General features: G+C 37.3%; 1 protein-coding gene across 4 annotated transcripts in view; it reads right to left on the bottom strand.

Annotated features, from left to right (window-relative positions):
• The window catches only part of gdpd4a (glycerophosphodiester phosphodiesterase domain containing 4a), a 35264-nt gene that overhangs the window by 5183 nt on the left and 10679 nt on the right, over window positions 1-19402 (bottom strand). For all 4 annotated transcript variants that reach the window (XM_079873626.1, XM_079873624.1, XM_079873627.1 and 1 more), the window contains 11 exons: window positions 16825-17069; window positions 11790-11893; window positions 9922-10015; window positions 9780-9839; window positions 8440-8538; window positions 8232-8325; window positions 4870-5015; window positions 4537-4619; window positions 2154-2304; window positions 657-881; window positions 341-498 (listed from right to left, as the gene is read on the bottom strand). In XM_079873626.1, the coding sequence (XP_079729752.1) occupies window positions 341-498; window positions 657-881; window positions 2154-2304; window positions 4537-4619; window positions 4870-5015; window positions 8232-8325; window positions 8440-8538; window positions 9780-9839; window positions 9922-10015; window positions 11790-11893; window positions 16825-17007 (1397 nt within the window). In that variant the 5' untranslated portion in view covers window positions 17008-17069. The remainder of the gene's footprint in view (window positions 1-340; window positions 499-656; window positions 882-2153; window positions 2305-4536; window positions 4620-4869; window positions 5016-8231; window positions 8326-8439; window positions 8539-9779; window positions 9840-9921; window positions 10016-11789; window positions 11894-16824; window positions 17070-19402) is intronic.

Genomic DNA, 19402 nt, shown 5'->3' with positions numbered 1-19402 from the left:
CTCCACTCAAACACACACACATACAGTACGAACACAGAAACATGTTGTCAGCGCTGCTCTGACAAGTTTATCATTAAAATAGTTTACCAACTTAAAAGCTACAAGACATTTCTCACTAGCGATGTAATAACGGCGCTGTTCTTGGAGCAGAACGCTGGGACTACATTGCATAAGAAATTAGTCCTACACACAAGAGCGTTTTAAGGACAAAAACCTGACAAATGTCTTGAAATACATCATCTGAACAATGTGAGATGTGGTAGCCATAGTATAAGCGGAATAATTGACTCCGGGCCGTTGAATTATTGAACAATAATGCACGCGATACAACCTGACATACCTGATCTGATCCTGTGACATGTAGCTGTAATGGAGGTTGAGTCGGACTATATGTTCCTCCTGCAGCTCCTCTATAGACGCATGATCTCCAGACGTCTGCTGCAACTCTGGATCCAGCTCCTGTACCACACTCCTCTGATCGGCCGGCAGCCACAGCACCTAGCAGAAAAAACACACCTTTTTTCTCTTTTTTTTTATAGAACAGTTTAAAAATGGAAACACAAAATGCCATGAGGTGGTCACATGACATGGCATTATAATGCCATTGTTTAAGGTTAGAAGAAAAAGTCAGCATCCAACTAGGGTTCATGAACTACCTGACTGGAGTTAATGAAGGACTCGTTGTGTATGACCTCCAGGGTGCGAGTGATCCACGTGTCCCTGTACGGGTGGCCTCGGGGTGGACGTCTGAGGTCAAAGATCACCAGTCTCTCATGCTGAGCGGCCAGATTCAGGAACTCTTTCAGTGTTGGTACAGTCTGGTTCCGGACCTGAAACCTCTCATCTAGATCAAGAGAGGAGGCTGTACTGAAAGGATCCCTCTGAGAGGAGATAGAGAGAGAGAGAGAGAGAGAGAGAGAGAAGACTGGTTAACTTTAGTCTTTACACCTCAGAGTCTTGCCAAATTAGTCTGACAACAGTTTATAGATCAATTAAGATCCAACATCTTAGGAGCCAAAAGATGATGCATTATACACCTTTAAACTACAATCCACAAGCAATTTACTTGATCAAAGGCATGAATAACTGCCTCTATTGATCTTTAAACTGGGTGAGGTTGAGCATCGTCTTTTAGGGTTGGAACAGTGACGCAAGGCACATACTGGCAAAGCCTAATTCCAGCTAGAATCCTTTAATCCCGATTGATTCCACACAGGGATTTAAGAGGGATTCTGAGTTTAATTAAGGGGCCAAGAACCAAAGCATATATGGATGTGCACTACATTATCATTTTTGTTATAGTATGATGGGGTTTTATAAACCATGAGTGGTTTCTATTTGTTTTTAATCTGTTTTGACCACAACATCCTAAAAGAAACCAATGATTTCTCTAAAAATACGAACGCATACGGTGTGCTCTCTGATAAAAATGGATTTTAGTATCCATAATTATCCTGAAATAATGATGTGTCTGGATAAAATATAATATAATATCCAGCTTTGAAGAAAAACAAATATAATCAATCATCGCTTCTCTAAAATGAAATACACAACACATACAAAAACAAAACATATAAACAGCAAAAGAAAACAAAAGCTTTGGAATAGCATACTGCTTTTACTCTTTCTGCGGTATACGCTTATTTTCTGCATATTATGCTAATTTTCTGTTTGCATGGAATGAATACTGCATCCACAATGCATTGCATATATTTGCAATGATTTTTAATTATTTTTTATTTTAGTTGACTCATTACTTGATCATACTGTCTAAAGTTAAAACATTTTTTATTAAATATTGTAAATATTTACATATAAAAAACACATCCTAAAAGAACATTTCAATTGAATCGCTAATCATCCACATGGGCCATTTGTGCTTGGACCACGATGATTGCCGCTTGCGTCCATATTTTGTTTTTAATTATAGTATAGATGTAGTATATGTGTTACAGTATAGATGTCTGAATGCTTACTTGCTTGCTTTGGTTTTACACAGTCCTCATGTGATTATTATAAATAATTGTCTAGACCACCCTGGAAAGTAGGCAGTAAACAGTAAGCTAGTATAGCATTATGCACACATCTTAGCCATCAATATATTCATATGACTGATGGTTCATGAGCAGGAACAGAAGGTGCTGGATCATTACCCGAAGAAACCAGGATCCAGCGCTGAGCATCTCCAGCTCTGCCCAGGTGAACATGGCCGCCGGGTCATCCGTCCGGTTGGGAAACACTTCATGCACGTTGGTTGTCCTCCTCAGGGTGCTGTCATGCATCAGGAACGGGACGCCATCATAACTGCAAAGAGGAATATTGTGTGAATTTTAGCATGCTCAAATGTTTTTGCATTCTGTGAAATCCACTTCAGTTTGTTTTAGAGAATTAATTTTTTCCCATCTAAATGATGAAAAATGTATTAAAACCAACACAAAGATAACGCAAAGTACTGTGTTATTTTAGTATTATTTAAAAACCATTACAGTATTCATTTTGTCACATCTGCTTGTGGTTTTGTTCATGTTTTCTTGTCTTGTCTTCTTGTCTTGTCATGCGTGTCCCTTGCTCCTCATGTGATCGTGTCACATTCTTCCCTTGCTTCATGTGTGATGTTTTCATTGGTTGTTCTAGTCATGTGGTTCTCTGTTCTGTTTTGTCATTGGTTCATTGTTTATTGCTTTTAGTTAGTCTTGTTAAGTCCTTAAGTTAAGTGTTTGTTCGAACACCTTCAATTCCACTAATGCTCACAAATCAGTTTTTTTTAAGACAGTAAAAGCTCTTTTCATGTAGTTGCGATGTTATATTGTGTCAAATTTGACTAAATAAAACAGATAAAAAACGTAGACCCCACTACATTGGTATTTAAATAGTAGTTTTAATAGTAATAATCACATTCACAAAAAAGATATGGATTTGATACCGGGTCCCCTCTAATGCTAACATCTTACACTTGTATAGCAAACTTGTTTGTACTTCATGTTGTATTTCATCTAGGCAGGACTGCAGGAAAATATTCACCTGGTTGAACTAGAAACCTAAATCTGTTACTTTACGAACGATAAGTTGGTCAAACACAAAGTAAGGTGTTTGCTAATTCTGTTGGCCAGATTAACCTAGTTTCAATCCATACCTGACACACATCTATATTTGTGAATGGGGTCAGGGGTTGTTATCACAAATAATCTATGATAGAATCAGTGGGTCCCATTCATTAAATGCCAAGCAATGTGTGAAAACCATTCTTGAGTTAATTGTTGCTTTTTTCTGCTTGTGCTCCACTGGGTTCTCTCAAAATTGACCGCACAAAATGCACTGTTTTTGGATTTAAGCTGCCCATTTTCAACTTAATTCTTAAGAAGTTGCTCCAGATACAGTAGGGTTTTCCTGAGCATGTGCGAGAACAAGATGTGTCAGATATGGCTGATAAATACATGACTGACAGTGTCAAGTCATCAAACCTGCGTAATATAAGCTGCAAACAGACAACACGCTCCCTCATCTTCATCCATGCTTCCTAGGGAGCTTCCCGTCGCTCATGCAGTAAAGATGAGAGCGCTAACAGGATTAGTGTTCAGCTAATCACCTTAACCTGAGAGCAGTGACTCATCCAGGAGCGGTTAGCGTCAGATCTCCATTTATACGCCTCTTGGTTAGAGCAGACCTTTGTGTAGAGGAAATGACCTTGCAACCTTCTATTTTAATAATGTATTAGTCAATGTTGAAAACATTTAACCAAGAATAATAAATGCTTTAAAAGTATTTTTAGTTAAACTTTATTTTAAGGTGCCCTTGATACAGTGTAATTATATAAGTACGGAATAATATTAATTGACAACATACTTACTATATGATTAGGATTAGGTTTAGGGTTAGTTGCTTATAATTATTATGCATAATTTACTGGTATTACTACAGTAAGTACATGTAAGATGTATAACAGGGACTAATGCTAACAAATATAAGCTTATTGTAAAGTGTTACCGACAACAACATGATACTCCAGTAAGCATAAAAATACATTGCACACACAAATATTGGACAACACAGACAATTTTTATATTTAGATTTGAACCATTTTTGATCAATCGTCAGTATCAACTGATTGAAATCTACCGCAAGTATTTGTAGGATTTGCAGAAGATTGCGTTGTCGGTGAAAGATCCTGCCTTAGAACTAAATGAGGTTTCTTATAAGGCTGCATGATTTAGAGTAATAGATTTTTTTTAGCTATCACAATCATGTCTTAAAGCCAAATATTTTCTTAAATTTTTGCAGTGTAGATCACAGAAGTGGCAAAATGTTTACATTTATGCATTTGGCAGACGCTTTTATCCAAAGCGATATGTGTTGCATTCAAGGTACACATTATATTAGATTATGCATTCCCTTGCAATCAAACCTAAGACCGTGGCATTGCAAGCACCAAGATCTATAACCACTTGAATGCCTAGGAATGATAATAAAAGAAGCATGTCTTAAAACTTAAAATGCTTTTATACAAATACAGTAAGTAGGCATGTTAAAGATACTCACCTGATTGTGACGTCCGTCTCCAGCCCCTCTCCTCCTACTTCTACAGCCTTCTCAAAGGACATCTGGGTATTTTCTGGTGCAAGCTGTTTGAAAAGAATCAACAACGTCAAACATTTCGAGTCTTAACCATTGTAATCGAATCCATTAATGGTCAAACATAAGAATAAAAAAATAATAATTCAAGTTAGTATCAGAAGTTTACTTTTGAAAGAGAAGTCAAACAGACATTGATTTTAAATGGCATGCTGACTTAAACCCACACAAAATCCACATGTGCTCTTTCAGTATTACACAACAGGGATCTTAAAATATCATGAGGTAAAAATACCACACCATGGGTGCTCCTCTGTGCCCGATGAGGGTGGGTGCTGGCCCCAGCGTGCCCTCCTCTTTGATGCAGGGGGAATACATGCCCAACGGCACCAGATACAGGGCGAAGAGAACCGCCAAGTACAAGCTGAGGATAGCCACCTGCCTCACTGAAACACACAATATACCCTCAATGAATACATGCAAAAACTTAATGAATGAAAGACAAATCCAACTGTTACAAAAACATATTGCAACTTTTGCAAAATATGATGAACCGAATTATAGTTATTAGGGGCTCAATCAAGAATACTTCATCGTCAGGTGGCAGACTATGGCAGCCCGTAGAACTGTTTAGGGATGGTCTCAATATTCCAGATGCCAATTTTGGGGGCAGTGTCTTAAACCCTGTAGTGCCACCAACAGTTTCATATGCATTTTAGCTCATAACCAGAATTGAATGTCCCAGGGGGGGGGGGGGGGGGGGGGGGAAGAAAAAACATTTTTGTCTGATTGCTTGGGACCTCTTGATGGATGAATCTTGACATTGTCATTCTGGAATATGGCCATGATGTGTCTTCCTACATGGATGTTTAAGAAATTAAAAGCTACAGACACTCCATCAATTAGGGTTAGAAGAATTGTTGCCAAACATATAACATGCTAGAAACATAATCACAGCAATAATGATCCAGTCATAGACTCCTAAGTATTTGCCAATTTAAATCCACACAGCAACTTTTTTTAAGCCATGTATATATATATAAATTATGGTATTTTCAATGAGCAGGAAGCTTCATAGTAAGTCAACATTTGAAGTGGGTCAAAAAAGTTCATCAAAGTTGTCCTAAGAACGGGTATTGTTCAAAATTAATTTGATCCACTTCAAATGTTGACTACTGTACATACACATACATACTGAAGCTGGTTAAATACAACCATCATTTGCAAAAGTTTCAAGGTTTCTGATCTAGGCAAAATGCCATCAACATATTCCCCATCATAGCCAAATCCACAAAACCACCTCTTCATTGCCAAATACATAAAAAAAAAAAAAACATCATACCGGCCAATACAATACCACTACAATCATTTAGCAGCCTGAATAAACTTCAGAATTACAGATAATAGATCATTAAAAGATAATAGCGCACTGACAGGGTCCACTTAGTTACTGCAGCACCCGCTGGGTCGCCTGTAATGAGAGTTTATGTCACCTCTACACTGGCACGGCTCATCTCAAGAAGAGAGAGACGTTGTCTTTGTGAGAGAGGGATGATGGGACAAAGAGACGTCTCTGGGTGGAGGCGAGCGTCACACAGCTGGTGTGAGTTTAGCCTCAGTCCTGCATTTGTCTTTCTGACACGTTCGTCATGCTTTCAGTAAAGCGCAAAGAGATAGAGCCGCAGACATGACTCAGCCGAACATCAGCCAGATGCAGAGAGTGAGGAGAGAGAGCAGGAGAAAAGCCAAAGGGAAAGAAGAAAAGGAGGACAGAGAGGAACAAAGCTTTTGGAGGACAAGCTCTTGGTTTTTATGAGTCTGACAGCACAATGAAAAGAAAGGACAGATGCAGCAGCTGTGTTAACAACAGATAATGAATGGATCGGAGTCACTGACACCAACAAAATGACACCATTTCCATTGACTTGAGAGCAGGAATGATGTAACTGACTATGGTACTATGGTATAACCTGCCCATAACTAACATGGACATCATGGTTTTTGTTTACAAATTATTTTACTGGGATATCATGGATAAAATGTCCCTTCTACCCCGTGTTGTTATAATCTAAAATTAAACCATTTCAAATAACTAGCCTTGGTAACTTGGTAACTAACTAAAATTAAATATGTTTTAAGTTTGTAAAAATAGGACCCATTGTACTGTGTTAATATGGATGAATTTTCCAAAATAATTTTACATTTTATACCTGCATTTTGAATTACACATTGCATTGTGTTTCAGGGTTAAGCGAAATGTCCGTAAATTGAACAAATAAATGTCTTTCTAATGTCCTCTCATTTTAGTAAATCGTGGCCAATATTTACTAATTCCTTCCCTTGTTTTAAGTGAAACTTGCGCATGTCATGATATAATAATTTGTTCCCTCGTTTTAATAAATTGTGAGCACAATATACTAATTTGTTCCCTTGATTTAGTAAGTCGTGGACACATTGTACCAATTCGTTCACTCGTTTTGATTTAACTCAAAAAAGGAACACATTATTATATTGTGCGCACAATTTATTAAAACGAGGGAACAAATTATTATATCGCGTGCACAATATACTTAAAATGAGGGAACTAATTAGTAAAAAATGCTAACGTATTATTAAGTAGTGGGAACGATTTGTTAATTTCTCTAAAGAGTTATTCACCCAAAAATGAAAATTCTGTCATTAATTACTCACCATCATGTCGTTCCTAAATCCAATCTGTTCATAATATAAAGCAATCGACTCTCTTTAGAATTTTTTTACAGTAGTTGTGTAGTTGTCGATGGAGAGCACAGAACTGGCTCAGATTTTGTTCAAAATATCTTCATCTGTGTTTCGAAGATGAACGAAAGTGTAATGGGTTTGGAACACGAGGCTGAGTAAATTATGACAGAATTTTCCTTTTTAGGTGAACTAACCCTTTAATATTTTTACTGCATGTCATGTGCGGGGCTCCGAACTAGATAGCAAAATGTCTGAAATCACTTCCAGCACCTTAAAATATACAGATGGGGAAATGAAAGTGGCTTGAGTTAATGTGCAGCACAATAACAAATAGGAAAGAGGTGTCTGTCAAATAAATGTTTGCTTGAGCATTGCCGTGCAACACTGGGCGATAATATTTGGAGCAATCTAGTTTTGTAGCATCAATTTAGCCAGAGCAAGCTGCTTTTTTGTAACAACATGGTGATTACAATCACCATCTATCCATCTACCTATTACCATTTCAATCGTATCCAACTCTTTGTGATTCTATGGCCATCTCCTGCCATTCGCAAGATACTGTCCATGAAATTTTTTGGCAATGATTCTTCCGGTGGGGGGTTGCTAGGTCTTTCAAAGTCAATCTTCTCCAACCCTCCCAATAACATGGCTTGGTACTCACACACACGCATTCACACCTACAGACAATTTAGCATCTCCAATTCACCTATACTACATGTTTCTTGGATTGTGAGGGAAACCGAAGCACCCAGAGGAAACCCACACAGACACAGGGAGAACATGCAAACTCCACACAGAAAGGACTCCTGACAGTACTACCCACTGAGCAGAGGCCATTTTTCAGCCCAGAATCTTTTTTTGTCAAAAACAACTAGAAGATGTGTTGGTTGAAATAGGATATGACTTTTCATTTGTTGCCAGCATCAAAAAGGATCACATACCTCTCTTGTTCATGCGAAAGAAGTGTAATGCTATTGGCCAGGACAGAAGTGTCATTAGTGAAACTCCGCCCAGGTGCAGAAAGGGTGCTGTGATCTGCACACAAAAATGGAAATACATAAATGCACACTGCATGAACTGCACTTGATGTAAAATGGAAAGCTAATTCAACTGTTTGTCCCAATTGCTGTGTCGAGTGAAGAGACCCACCTGAAATGAAAGGAGCAGCGTCGTCCATTCTTTGCTCCATAAGTCAGAGAGCACAGCTGTGGCACTGATAGAGAAAGCTAGAGTCACCAGGATACCAATCTGTGAAAAGTCCAAAAATACAAAACATATATATATATATATATATATATATATATATTTGTTTATATATGTATATATGTATATATATATATATATATATATATATATATATATATATATATATATATACATACATACATACACACACACACACACACATATATATATATATATTTTTTTTTAATCTAATATACATATATAATAGCAGTTTATATATATATATATATATATATATATATATATATATATATATATATAAATAAATAACATAGCAGTTTTTTTATTGTTACTTAAAATTTAAAAAACTTAAAATAGTAAAAAAATGTTTGTTAACTGAAAGCTGAAATAAAATAAAATAAAATATAAATATAAATATTAGATGAAGCTTAAATGAAAATTAGAAATGTTTATTAGAAATTAGAAAAGGTGCATTGCGCAAGTCTCTGAGTTTTTGCAGAACTATGCCCCCTCTGGTGACAAGCGAAACTGCAACACTGCAACTGAACGCGCGTGACGTCACGCCCAGTCTCAAATTCCGACCCGAATCCCTCTTATTTATTTTACTGTACAGGATTATAGAGGCAATCGGTGATCAGAGAAGGGCTCATTCAGCCCATCAGGCAATTGTTTAAGCATGTATGGGTTAGAAAAACGGGTATTTTTAACATGAAATGTTGCGCAATGCACCTTTAATAGCAAAAAACTGAAATAAAAGTTTAAGCTGAAAAACTAAAGAATGGCTGAAAACAAAACAAATACATATAAACTAAAGCAAAATAATAATAAAAATAATAGTAAAAAAATGCTACAGCACAATTACTAAAATGACTAAAACTAAAATTAAAAAAATAATAGTTGATAAAAAATATAAATAAATATTAAAATAGCAAATAAATAATCCTAAAATAAGATGTAGTGTTTTTTCCTTAATCATTATAGCACAGCAAAACGTTTCTGAATGGCATTTTGGCTAATGTTGCAACCAAAAACCACTACATCAACAACATTTGTGTTAGGAGAGAATAAAATAAAACTTCAATTATTTACAGCAGCCCCCAAAATTGCACTTAAAAATGCCATGTTTAAAAAACATGTCAAATTATTTCACTGTAGGTTCAATGCAATCTGAATCATATGAAGCTGTTTCTCTGGTAACGCAGATATGGAATGAATACAAATGTGCGCGATGGAGTGTCATTCACAGTAAGAGTGAATGATGAAAAGACTGTTTCTTTGATCACCTTGTGGCTCCAGTGGAGGTAAAGCCTCTGTCCTTCAGAGAGAAGGCACACCGCTAGGACCTGCAAACATCAAGACCACAACATTAATTATGAGGACAGGCGGAGGCTGAAACGCTTTGTTGTTGTTGTTCAGTGTTCTCACCAACAGGAGGGCGATGTAAGTGAAGAGGGCGGCAGCGACCACCAGCAACACCACTGACCACGGGAACCAGAATCCCAGGTTCCCGAAGTTAAACCTGCAGGAATAAAGATCAGATTTTTTTAAATAATAGATTTGAAGGTTTTTTTTGCTTGTTTGAGAATATCAAAATAAATCAATCAATTAATCCATCCCTCTGCATCATTCTCAGGGATTGGTGCCAATTGTATCTGAAAATTTCAGGATGTTTTTTTTTTTTACTATACTATATCACCCAAATATGTCTAATCATAATAAATTATTAAGAACTGTTAGCAATAAGCTTTATGCTGAACGCCACATGAAAAAACAGGAAAACAAGTCTCATAGCATCTGCTTGTCGGAGAAAGTGTTAACAGAATGAGTACAACATGAATCGATGGCGTTATCTATGGACTTTAAGGTAATCAGCTGACCTAACAAGTTATTTTTATTGTGGCCATTTTATTCAATTTTAATATCTGAATGTTAGTGAGAAGAAGAAAAATAAAAAACTTTTAGTATGTGACTGCATGAACTGTAGCCTGGAAATCCAGACCTAAATCTAAAAGATTAATGGTCTGGCGTCGACTAATGAAAATCGTCCAGCTCGAGGGGTGGCACCAAGCATGCATTTGAAAATCTCACTCCACGCAATTGGATAACACTACGACCAATCACAACAAGTTATCGCTTAGCTACCAGCAGAGCTAACTGGTAGATTAGACTCTTACCGTATCCGGTCGTCAAAACAGCAAAAACGCCCTTCTTGCAAAGGAACGATTCGAGCGCCGTACTTCTGTTCCTCTTTTAGATAAAAAGCCAAGTCTAACTCGTTCATTGTAGCGGCCAAAGCCGTTTCAAACAACTGGTGTTCATCCATAGCCATCTTGCAATGTTAACTAATGACTTCAACGTTACAGCGCTGTCGTCATCTGATTAGCTCGCCTCTGGCCCGCCTATTTCAGATAACCCAATGTGATTGGTGCAGCTCGGCTACAAGGGCATATTTAATGAGAATCATTACTCGACGCCAGAGTAACTCGCTGAGCAAACTCAACTTGTGCTCTCGCGAGAACTCTGGATTTCCAGTGTACATGAACTGATTAAATGTCTTGAATGCATTGCAAGTTTTATTAGATGAAAGCACCTGCATATATGTAAGGGATAATGTATAGAGAGCTTATTACATGGCTTCCTACAAAATAAATAAATAAATTGACACGAATTATTGATTTAAAAAGGAGTTTATTGATTTAAAAACGATTGTATTGCTTCCACTAAAGAAAATAGTCCGTTCCGCGTCCATAGCAACGCGCTGTTTTTCATGGCAACGGTCTGTTATACTTCGCAGCGGTCTGTTATCAAGAAATAGAAATCAAGAAATCAAGCCAAGCCATGTAATAAATGTATATATATATATATATATATGTGTGTGTGTGTGTGTGTGTGTGTGTGTGTGTGTGTGTGTGTGTGTGTGTGTGTGTGTGTGTGTATATATATATATACATTTTTTTATAATGATATATATATATATATATATATATATATATATATATATAAAACATTCAAATATAATGGAAATGAAGAGATATGCAAATACCTAATATTTTGATGAAAATAGTTTTTTTTTAATAAAATGTGCAGTGTTTCTTTCTTTTTTTTTTAAGAGTGTCTGTGCCTTCTATAATGTAAATCAAATCAATCAACAAATTAATTATTTATTTATCAATTAAATATGAATTATTTCATTAGTAAGCCATATGGACACAGAAATGGCATGGTTTTCTTTGAGTGACCCATCAGTCTAATTGTGTGTCAGTCCATCTGTCTGTCCATCCCGAGACACTCACCAGTCAAAGTCATTGTAGTCATTCTGCGCCTCACTCCAGAAGTACAGGAATACCAGGGTCAGGAAAAACGTTACGATGAGGAGAGCGAAACTACCACACTCCAACTGCAAAACAGAGCCATCATGAGCCGTGATAACACCCACACCCCACCACAGTTACTCAACAGTGTGAAAACTCAAGAGGAGGATCAAATTGAAGCACCACATGAGGCAAACGCAGACTTTGAAATTCAAATAGTTGCTTTCGAGCCGTACAGGACGGCCCAGCTCAGCGTGCAGCAATAATACAGTGAGTCATCAGGCTGGTTTTAAATGACTCAATGAATGATGCTTTCTGAGTCATACTGCAACTTATCGGCACTGAAACCAGCTCGATTTAGAAAGCAGCCCACCAGCTGAACAAGAGCTGCACTCGCTGTGTTCAAGAAAACTAATCAGCACATACAATAAAAGTGCACTGATAAGTGCACTTTCTATTGAGCAGCATGAGTGTCTTCAGCAGACATTCTGGTTAAGGGGAAATTATTCATAGATCTTCACGAAGCAAGCCCCTTGAGAGAGAACAATATGTTAGAGAATGGAAACACTTGATATATGTGGTGTACTCAATACCAGCATGCACTGGGTTTATTCATCTTAATGTCTTTGCATATAATGGTAATATATCAACATCAAAATAAAGGGTTAAATTCTTGATATTTAATTTAAAATATTGTTTATAAACGTATAAATGCCCTTTCAAAAGTGATGTATGAAGCAGTTATTTTAGTGTATTATATATGAATTATTACTATTATGTTTAATGTATTTTTCTTTCATCTTTAGTTTGTTTTTATTTACTTCCAGTTAGTAATATTAGTGCTTTAACTAAGTTTTTCATCTAATATTTATTCTTTATTTCAGCTTCATTTCAATTACCAAAAATGTTTTTAATAGTTTTATATAATAGCTCTAATGAGAAATAACTGAAACCTACGGTGGCTGAGAGAGCTCAACGCGCTGCAACTGAAGAAAACACATGCAAATAGAAAAGAACACCCGCAAATTAAAAAAACATCTTCATCAGTTTCACAACACACGTGTGCTCCAAATACTCACAACTCAACCAAATACAGAAACGCTCTGCAAAATGCACAGAACACAATGGAAATGTTTCCAGGGGAACCAAATAAGTGACGAACCCGGCTGGGACGTGCGCTTACAGCTCAAAAGTCTACTTTATTTTATTTTATTTTATTTCTTTTAACTTTTTTCATTTGTTTTGTTGCAAAACATTTTTATGACACACAACTTGTACACAATATACAAAATTTATTAACAATATGTTCAATGTCATCAGAATACAAATGAGAAAAGAACAATGAACTGAAAACTAAAATAAATCAAAAAAGATAGAGAAAAAGAACATGAGGGAAAGATATTAATCTATACATCAGTTACACTGTTCAAATTTTTTCATGTTATGTTTAAATTTTCATAAAGAAAAGTTTCATAAGAAATGTTAGGTATAGGGTCCAAAGTTTTAAAGTTGAGACAGTCACACGCAGATATATAGCGCATATTTTAAAAGCTTTTTTGTTAAAGAAAAAAAAAATAAAGTATATATATTTGCAACCGTTATGTTAACAGCATTATATTTCTGTTCGTAAGAACAGCTATTCAGCTGATGGACATTGCTTTGGGAGCTGCTGCGTTGTCATGGGAACATCCCAGGTGAAAATAATGAGGAAATTACATTGTCTTTCATTGCTCCCTTCATCAAGTGCATTCCAAACGGCTACATGATGGCACACTAGTGCCCTGCTCACTCCAAAGTCCCACTTCAAGGGCTCTGCCGTCTGCCCTTCGAAGGAAGTAGGGCATAGGGATGCTCACGAGCAATAAGCACGTCCCAGCAGGGTTCGTCACTTATTTGGTTCCCCTGGAAACATTTCCGTTGTGGTCTGTGTTATTTGCAGCGCGTTTCTGTATTTGGTTGAGTTGTGAGTATTTGGAGCATGTGTTTTCTTCAGTTGCTGCGCGTTGAGCTCTCTCGGCCACCGTAGAAATGTGACCCTGGATCACAAAACCAGTCATAAGTAGCACGGGTATATTTGTGGCAATAGCCAACAATACATTGTATGGGTCAAAATTATCGATTTTTCTTTTATGCCAAAAATCATTAGGATATTAAGTATTGTTCCATGTTCCATGTTCCATGAAGATATTTTGTATATTTCCTACCTTAAATATATAAAACATTTATTTTTGTTTGTGAATGCGGCACAATCGCGAACATAAAAGGACAACATTAAAGGCGATTTTCTCAATGTTTAGATTTTTTTGCACCCTCAGATTCCAGATTCTCAAATAGTTGTATCTCGGCCAAATATTGTCCTATTGTAAAATTTACCCATGTGACTGGTTTTGTGGTCCAGGGTCACAAATAGTTCATAGTTTAAGCATCTCTCAATCAATGATATGGGCTAACAGTGTGATAATCTAATAATCATAAAATACATATACATGATAAAAATACAATATCTGAAAATAAATATTGTATTTTTTGCCTGTGTCTGCCTTTTACTGAACTCACTACAGTAGATTGCTAGAATTATAATTTTATAATCTGACCAAAATAAGGAATCTTATAAAGCAGATTATGTTGTTCATCTTTGAGCAACCTATGATGCCTAATCATGCTGTCTAGGTAGAGAGCACACAATGGCCCGGTTTCACAGACAGGGCTTAAGATTGAGCCAGGATTAGGCCTTAGTTCAATTAGGACATTTAAGTGGCTTTTATTAAAGTGCCTTAGAAAAAAAAATTACTGATGTACATCTTAAGACAAAACAATGGCACTGACATACTGACATATCAGTGCTTTCAGTTAAGTCAGCTCAATCATGCATTTTAGTCTGGGACTAGACTTAAAGGTGCACTGTGTAATTTTTAGCGTCATCTAGTGGTGAAGTTGCGAATTGCAACCAACAGAAGTTACGGTGGCTAGAGATGCGCGGTTGGCGGTTATAGCCGCGGACTCCGCGGATAAACCGCGGATCGGGCGGATGACGTGATGAAAAATAATATTTTAATTAAATTCGGGCGGGTGGCGGGCGGTTGAACCAATCAAATCAAAAATATATGTATACATTGTTAGATGTTGTTATCTGACTATACCTACATCCAAAAAAATCGCTTTTGGAATTTTTTGCAAAGCACACTTTGAAATAGTCAAATTTTCTCGCCTATGCAGAGTCTATGCATACTGCTTGTTATTATCAGATGGTAACACCGGCGAAGGAGGTACGTGACAAACTCAAAAAAGGAGAATTAAAAACAAAGGAAATAGAAGGTTATCCATACATTTTTTTTTTTAACAAAACGCTATAAATCCATACATTTTTTCCAAAAATTGATGGTTTGTCTTTTTTAAAAAGTCTTTTGTCATTTATTTTTCGTGTTTGCATTTATGAGGAAAAAACAATGTTACGTGACAGTTCTCCATTTGCGACCGCTCTGAGCAACATTCAAACTTTCACAGAGACCTCAAACAGAAAGCACAAAGCCCTTCTTTAAAGCGAATTTCGTTTGGTATTAATTGTATCTTAATTTTAATCCATGTTTCATTAACTAACCATGTCCTGGATTTAATAATTAAAAAGTAAATAGGCTATCTTGATTGTATAGGCTATTTTTTCATTATAAGTGTAAAATATTAGGCTGTGTAGACATGGATCAATTATTCATATTAGATTTCATCTGTCTTTTGTAGGCATAAGCCTAGCTGGCGCACCAACGAAAAAGCCTAAATGATGTGCCAAAATGCGTTTTCTATTAGGCTACAATGAAAATAATGTACAGTAGCCTATCAGATAAGGTCGGTTTTGCCGAAACACGTTTAATTTAGGCTATTTATTTATTTATTTATTTATTTAAATTTTATTTATTTTTGTCCCTGTGCGCCGATCGGAGACGGAGTTCACTGCTGATATTCTGAAGTAAGAGCTTTCTAGTCTCGCGGCTGTCATCAGCAGCGCCTTGCATCTCCCAATCAGCGGATGGCGGGCGGTTGCGGTTTTGAAAATTGGTCAAAAACGTTGGTGCGGATGGATGGCGGACGGATGATGAGTTTTGTGATGCGGTTGCGGATGAAATAATAGCCCATCCGCGCATCTCTAACGGTGGCCGACAGGAAAAGACGTCGTCGTCTGAGACAGCAGAGATTAGCCAGGTAAGCACTGAGTTTTCTTTACAAAGGTAAATTAAGAAATTAGGTTTACTTAATTATTCAGAAAAACGATATGTTATTGCGAATATTATTGTTACTTGTTCATCATTGTGTCAGTGTTTTATTCGCTGACTTTAGCTAGCTTCTTTGCACGGATAACAACATAGTGACGAAACGCGTTTGTCCATTTAGGGCTACTGTAGAAACATGTCGGCGCATTTCAATGTAAGGGGACCCACGGTGTATGTAAGGGATAATGTATAGGGAGGCGGTCGTTATAGCGAATAACAACCCCGACAGGCTGAACGGGACCCCGACGTGAAGCGGAGGGGTCTTGAATCAGCCTGAAAGGGTTGTTATTCGCTATAACGACCGCCTCTCTGTACATTATCCCGCTTATTACATGGCTACCTACAAAATAAATAAATAATTTGACACGAATTATTGATTTAAATAGTCCGTTCCGCGTCCATAGCAACGCGCTGTTTTTCATGGCAACGGTCTGTTATACTTTGCAGCGGTCTGTTATCAAGAAATAACAGACCGCATTCTACATTGGCCATGTAATAATTAGATAGAAATGGCTCATTCTAAGGTAATAAAAACATAACGGTTCATTAAGTAAGGTCTTTATACACCACTGAAAACAGTTATGTATATGATATTGCATTTCTGTCAACAGATCCTCCTAAATATAAAGGTACACAATGCACCTTTAAGCCTTGTCTGTGAAACTGGGGTTATGTTTTGGAACAGAACCTGAATGTAAACCATCATAAAGAGGAGTTTATAAGCAATCTGAGGGACTCCAAGCATCTTTTCTCACCCGACTACAGCAGCATTCCCCCGGCTGGGCTTTGGCACGCTGGTAGCGTCTCCACTGGCAGCCGTACAGGCCGGCCAGACACGAGACAAACGGCTGGTGCTCATAGCGCTGCAGCAGCTGCCGCCGCACCACCTTTAGCTTCCCCAGCTTCAGTCTGGACAGGCTCACCGGAGAGCGGCCCATAGATCAGCCGCTCCCCTGCATGGAGCGGCCCGGAGCAGACGGATGGAGACAAAGAAAAAAATCTGCAAGAGACAAAGAGAGAGATCGTGAAGATTTTATATTGAATCCTATGGAGTGACATATCAAGCTACAGCGAGAGAATAACGATCATAATAATTACATTGACAATTCCTCCAGTCACATGTCAACTCTACCGTGTTTCCTGACAGAATGAGGCTTGTTAACAAAGAACCCTTCAAAAACCTTTAACAATCAGCAAATAAACTACAATCTGTAAGGGCCTCCCATGGGCCCCTGCCCTGCCAGAACACTCACATCTTCTCCACATAACCACACAGATCACACATGAAATCACCAATTCTTCTTTTTTATGGAATACTACAGTATATCATAAATGATTTATCCGTGCACTTCATTATTATTTTTTTAATTCATGCGACCTCGGAATCTTGCATCAAAATATCTTCCCCTCCCTCTTGCAGCGACATCATCTCTTCTCTGATGATGTGTTTACTGGCGCAAGGGCGGGACAACCTGTCAATCAAAGGGATCCAATAGCAAACCACAACCATCCGAACAATTCTAATCAATGAAATCAAATAATCATGTTAACTCAGGGTTTACAAATGTACAATAATGTTCAAAAGAGGTTTTTAAAGAAATGTAGACTTTTTAAAAGAAAATTAGACTTTTATTTAGCAATTGCATTAAATTGATCAAAGTGACAGTAAAAACATTTGTTACAAAAGATTTCCATTTCATATAAAGGCTGTTTTATCAAAATATCAAGCAACACAACTATTTATATTAATAAGAAATGTTTCTTGAGAAGCAAAATATTAGAATGATTTCTGAAGGATCATGTGACTCTGAAGACTGGCGTAATGATGCTGAAAATTCAGTTTAGCATCACAGGAATACATTACATTTGAAAATATATTCAAATAGAAAAGAGTTTATTTTAAATTTCACAATATTACTTTCTTCACTGTATTTTTGCATGCAGCCTTGGTGAGCAGAAGAGATGCATATCTTACCAACCCAAAACTTTTGAATTAGAGCACATGGTAAAACATTGAACCCAGAATTAAATTACATTTCAAGTAAGAAAAGCTCATTGCAAAGTTTACATCAAGTTATTCATCCAATTTACTGTTGCTTATTCATTTACATTTCTTGTTTAGACACTGCACAATGGCTCGACTCAGAGATATGGACTGGATCGTTTATCATCTTTGTCCCAGACTGGGCGGTCCGATAGAGGATCTGAAAGGGGAATTCAGTGGGGAATAATGCCTGACCCGCCTCTGATCTCCAGACAGACACATCAGGAGAAGAGCAGCTTCCCCTCACAAAGCAGATAAACCGGTTAGTAGATATTAAGACGGCGGATTATAGTAAAAACAGAAGAGATGTGATCCAGAACGCTCACTGCTCAAGTAAATCGAGACAAAACAGATACTGATAAACTCTAGCAAAAAAGCGGCAAAAGCAAAGACATTATGGTAGGCTGTATTACTAAATCTGTTTTATTTCTTGAGTCAGAACAGCATTTAGAACAAACATAGTTTTCATTTAACACTCTTCAATGCACCTTTAAGTGAAGTAAGTACATTGAAGTTGTCATTTGTTCGCTTCATGAATAACGAGATCACAGAAGCATGACATAACCGCGTGTTTCCTTCCGCTGGGATGTCATAGTTGTCAGCGTACCACGTGTCGTGGCCTTCAGGGTTTAAACTTAAGGGAAGCGAGAGACATGCTTGAGGTCTTTGGCTCGTGTTGTAGTAGTTTGATGTCGAGGTCGGCTCTAATGAGAATACCTGCGCTTAAGCCCCGTCCTGACTGGCTGTTGTCATGGTGATGACTGCCCTCGAGTGAAAGTGTCCCATCAGGATGTGTATCCGCGGAGGGAAGCGTTACATTAGCTTCATTCGAATAAACAGACATTTATTCCCAGTTTTACAGCAAAAAAAGTCATTTCTTAATACTTTTTTGTCTTCTTTTGCAGTAAAAATATCTATTAAAAAATGTATATCCATAAAACATGAACGATGTAGTTGATAAGCAATACTGCATGAGATCTTAAAGGGATACTCCACTTTTTTTGGAAATAGGCTCATTTTACAACTCCCCCAGAGTTAAACAGTTGAGTTTTACCGTTTTCGAATCCATTCAGCCATTCAGGAGATCCCGGGTCTGGCGGTACTGATATGACGCAGCGCCTGAAAATAGGTCTAATAGGTTAGACAAACTTAGTCCCGGTCACGTTGGAAGTTACCGAGCTGGGGACTATTTTCAGGCGCTGCGTCATATCATTACGCCTGCTGAACTCATGGTACGGCAGCAAAGTTTCTTGATTATTACGCAGGAATGAGAGTATAGTTCCTAGCCA

The sequence above is a fragment of the Squalius cephalus genome, assembly GCF_949319135.1.
Source record: "Squalius cephalus genome assembly, chromosome: 6".
NCBI lineage: Eukaryota > Metazoa > Chordata > Actinopteri > Cypriniformes > Leuciscidae > Squalius > Squalius cephalus.
This window is presented reverse-complemented; position numbering and strand designations above follow the sequence as displayed.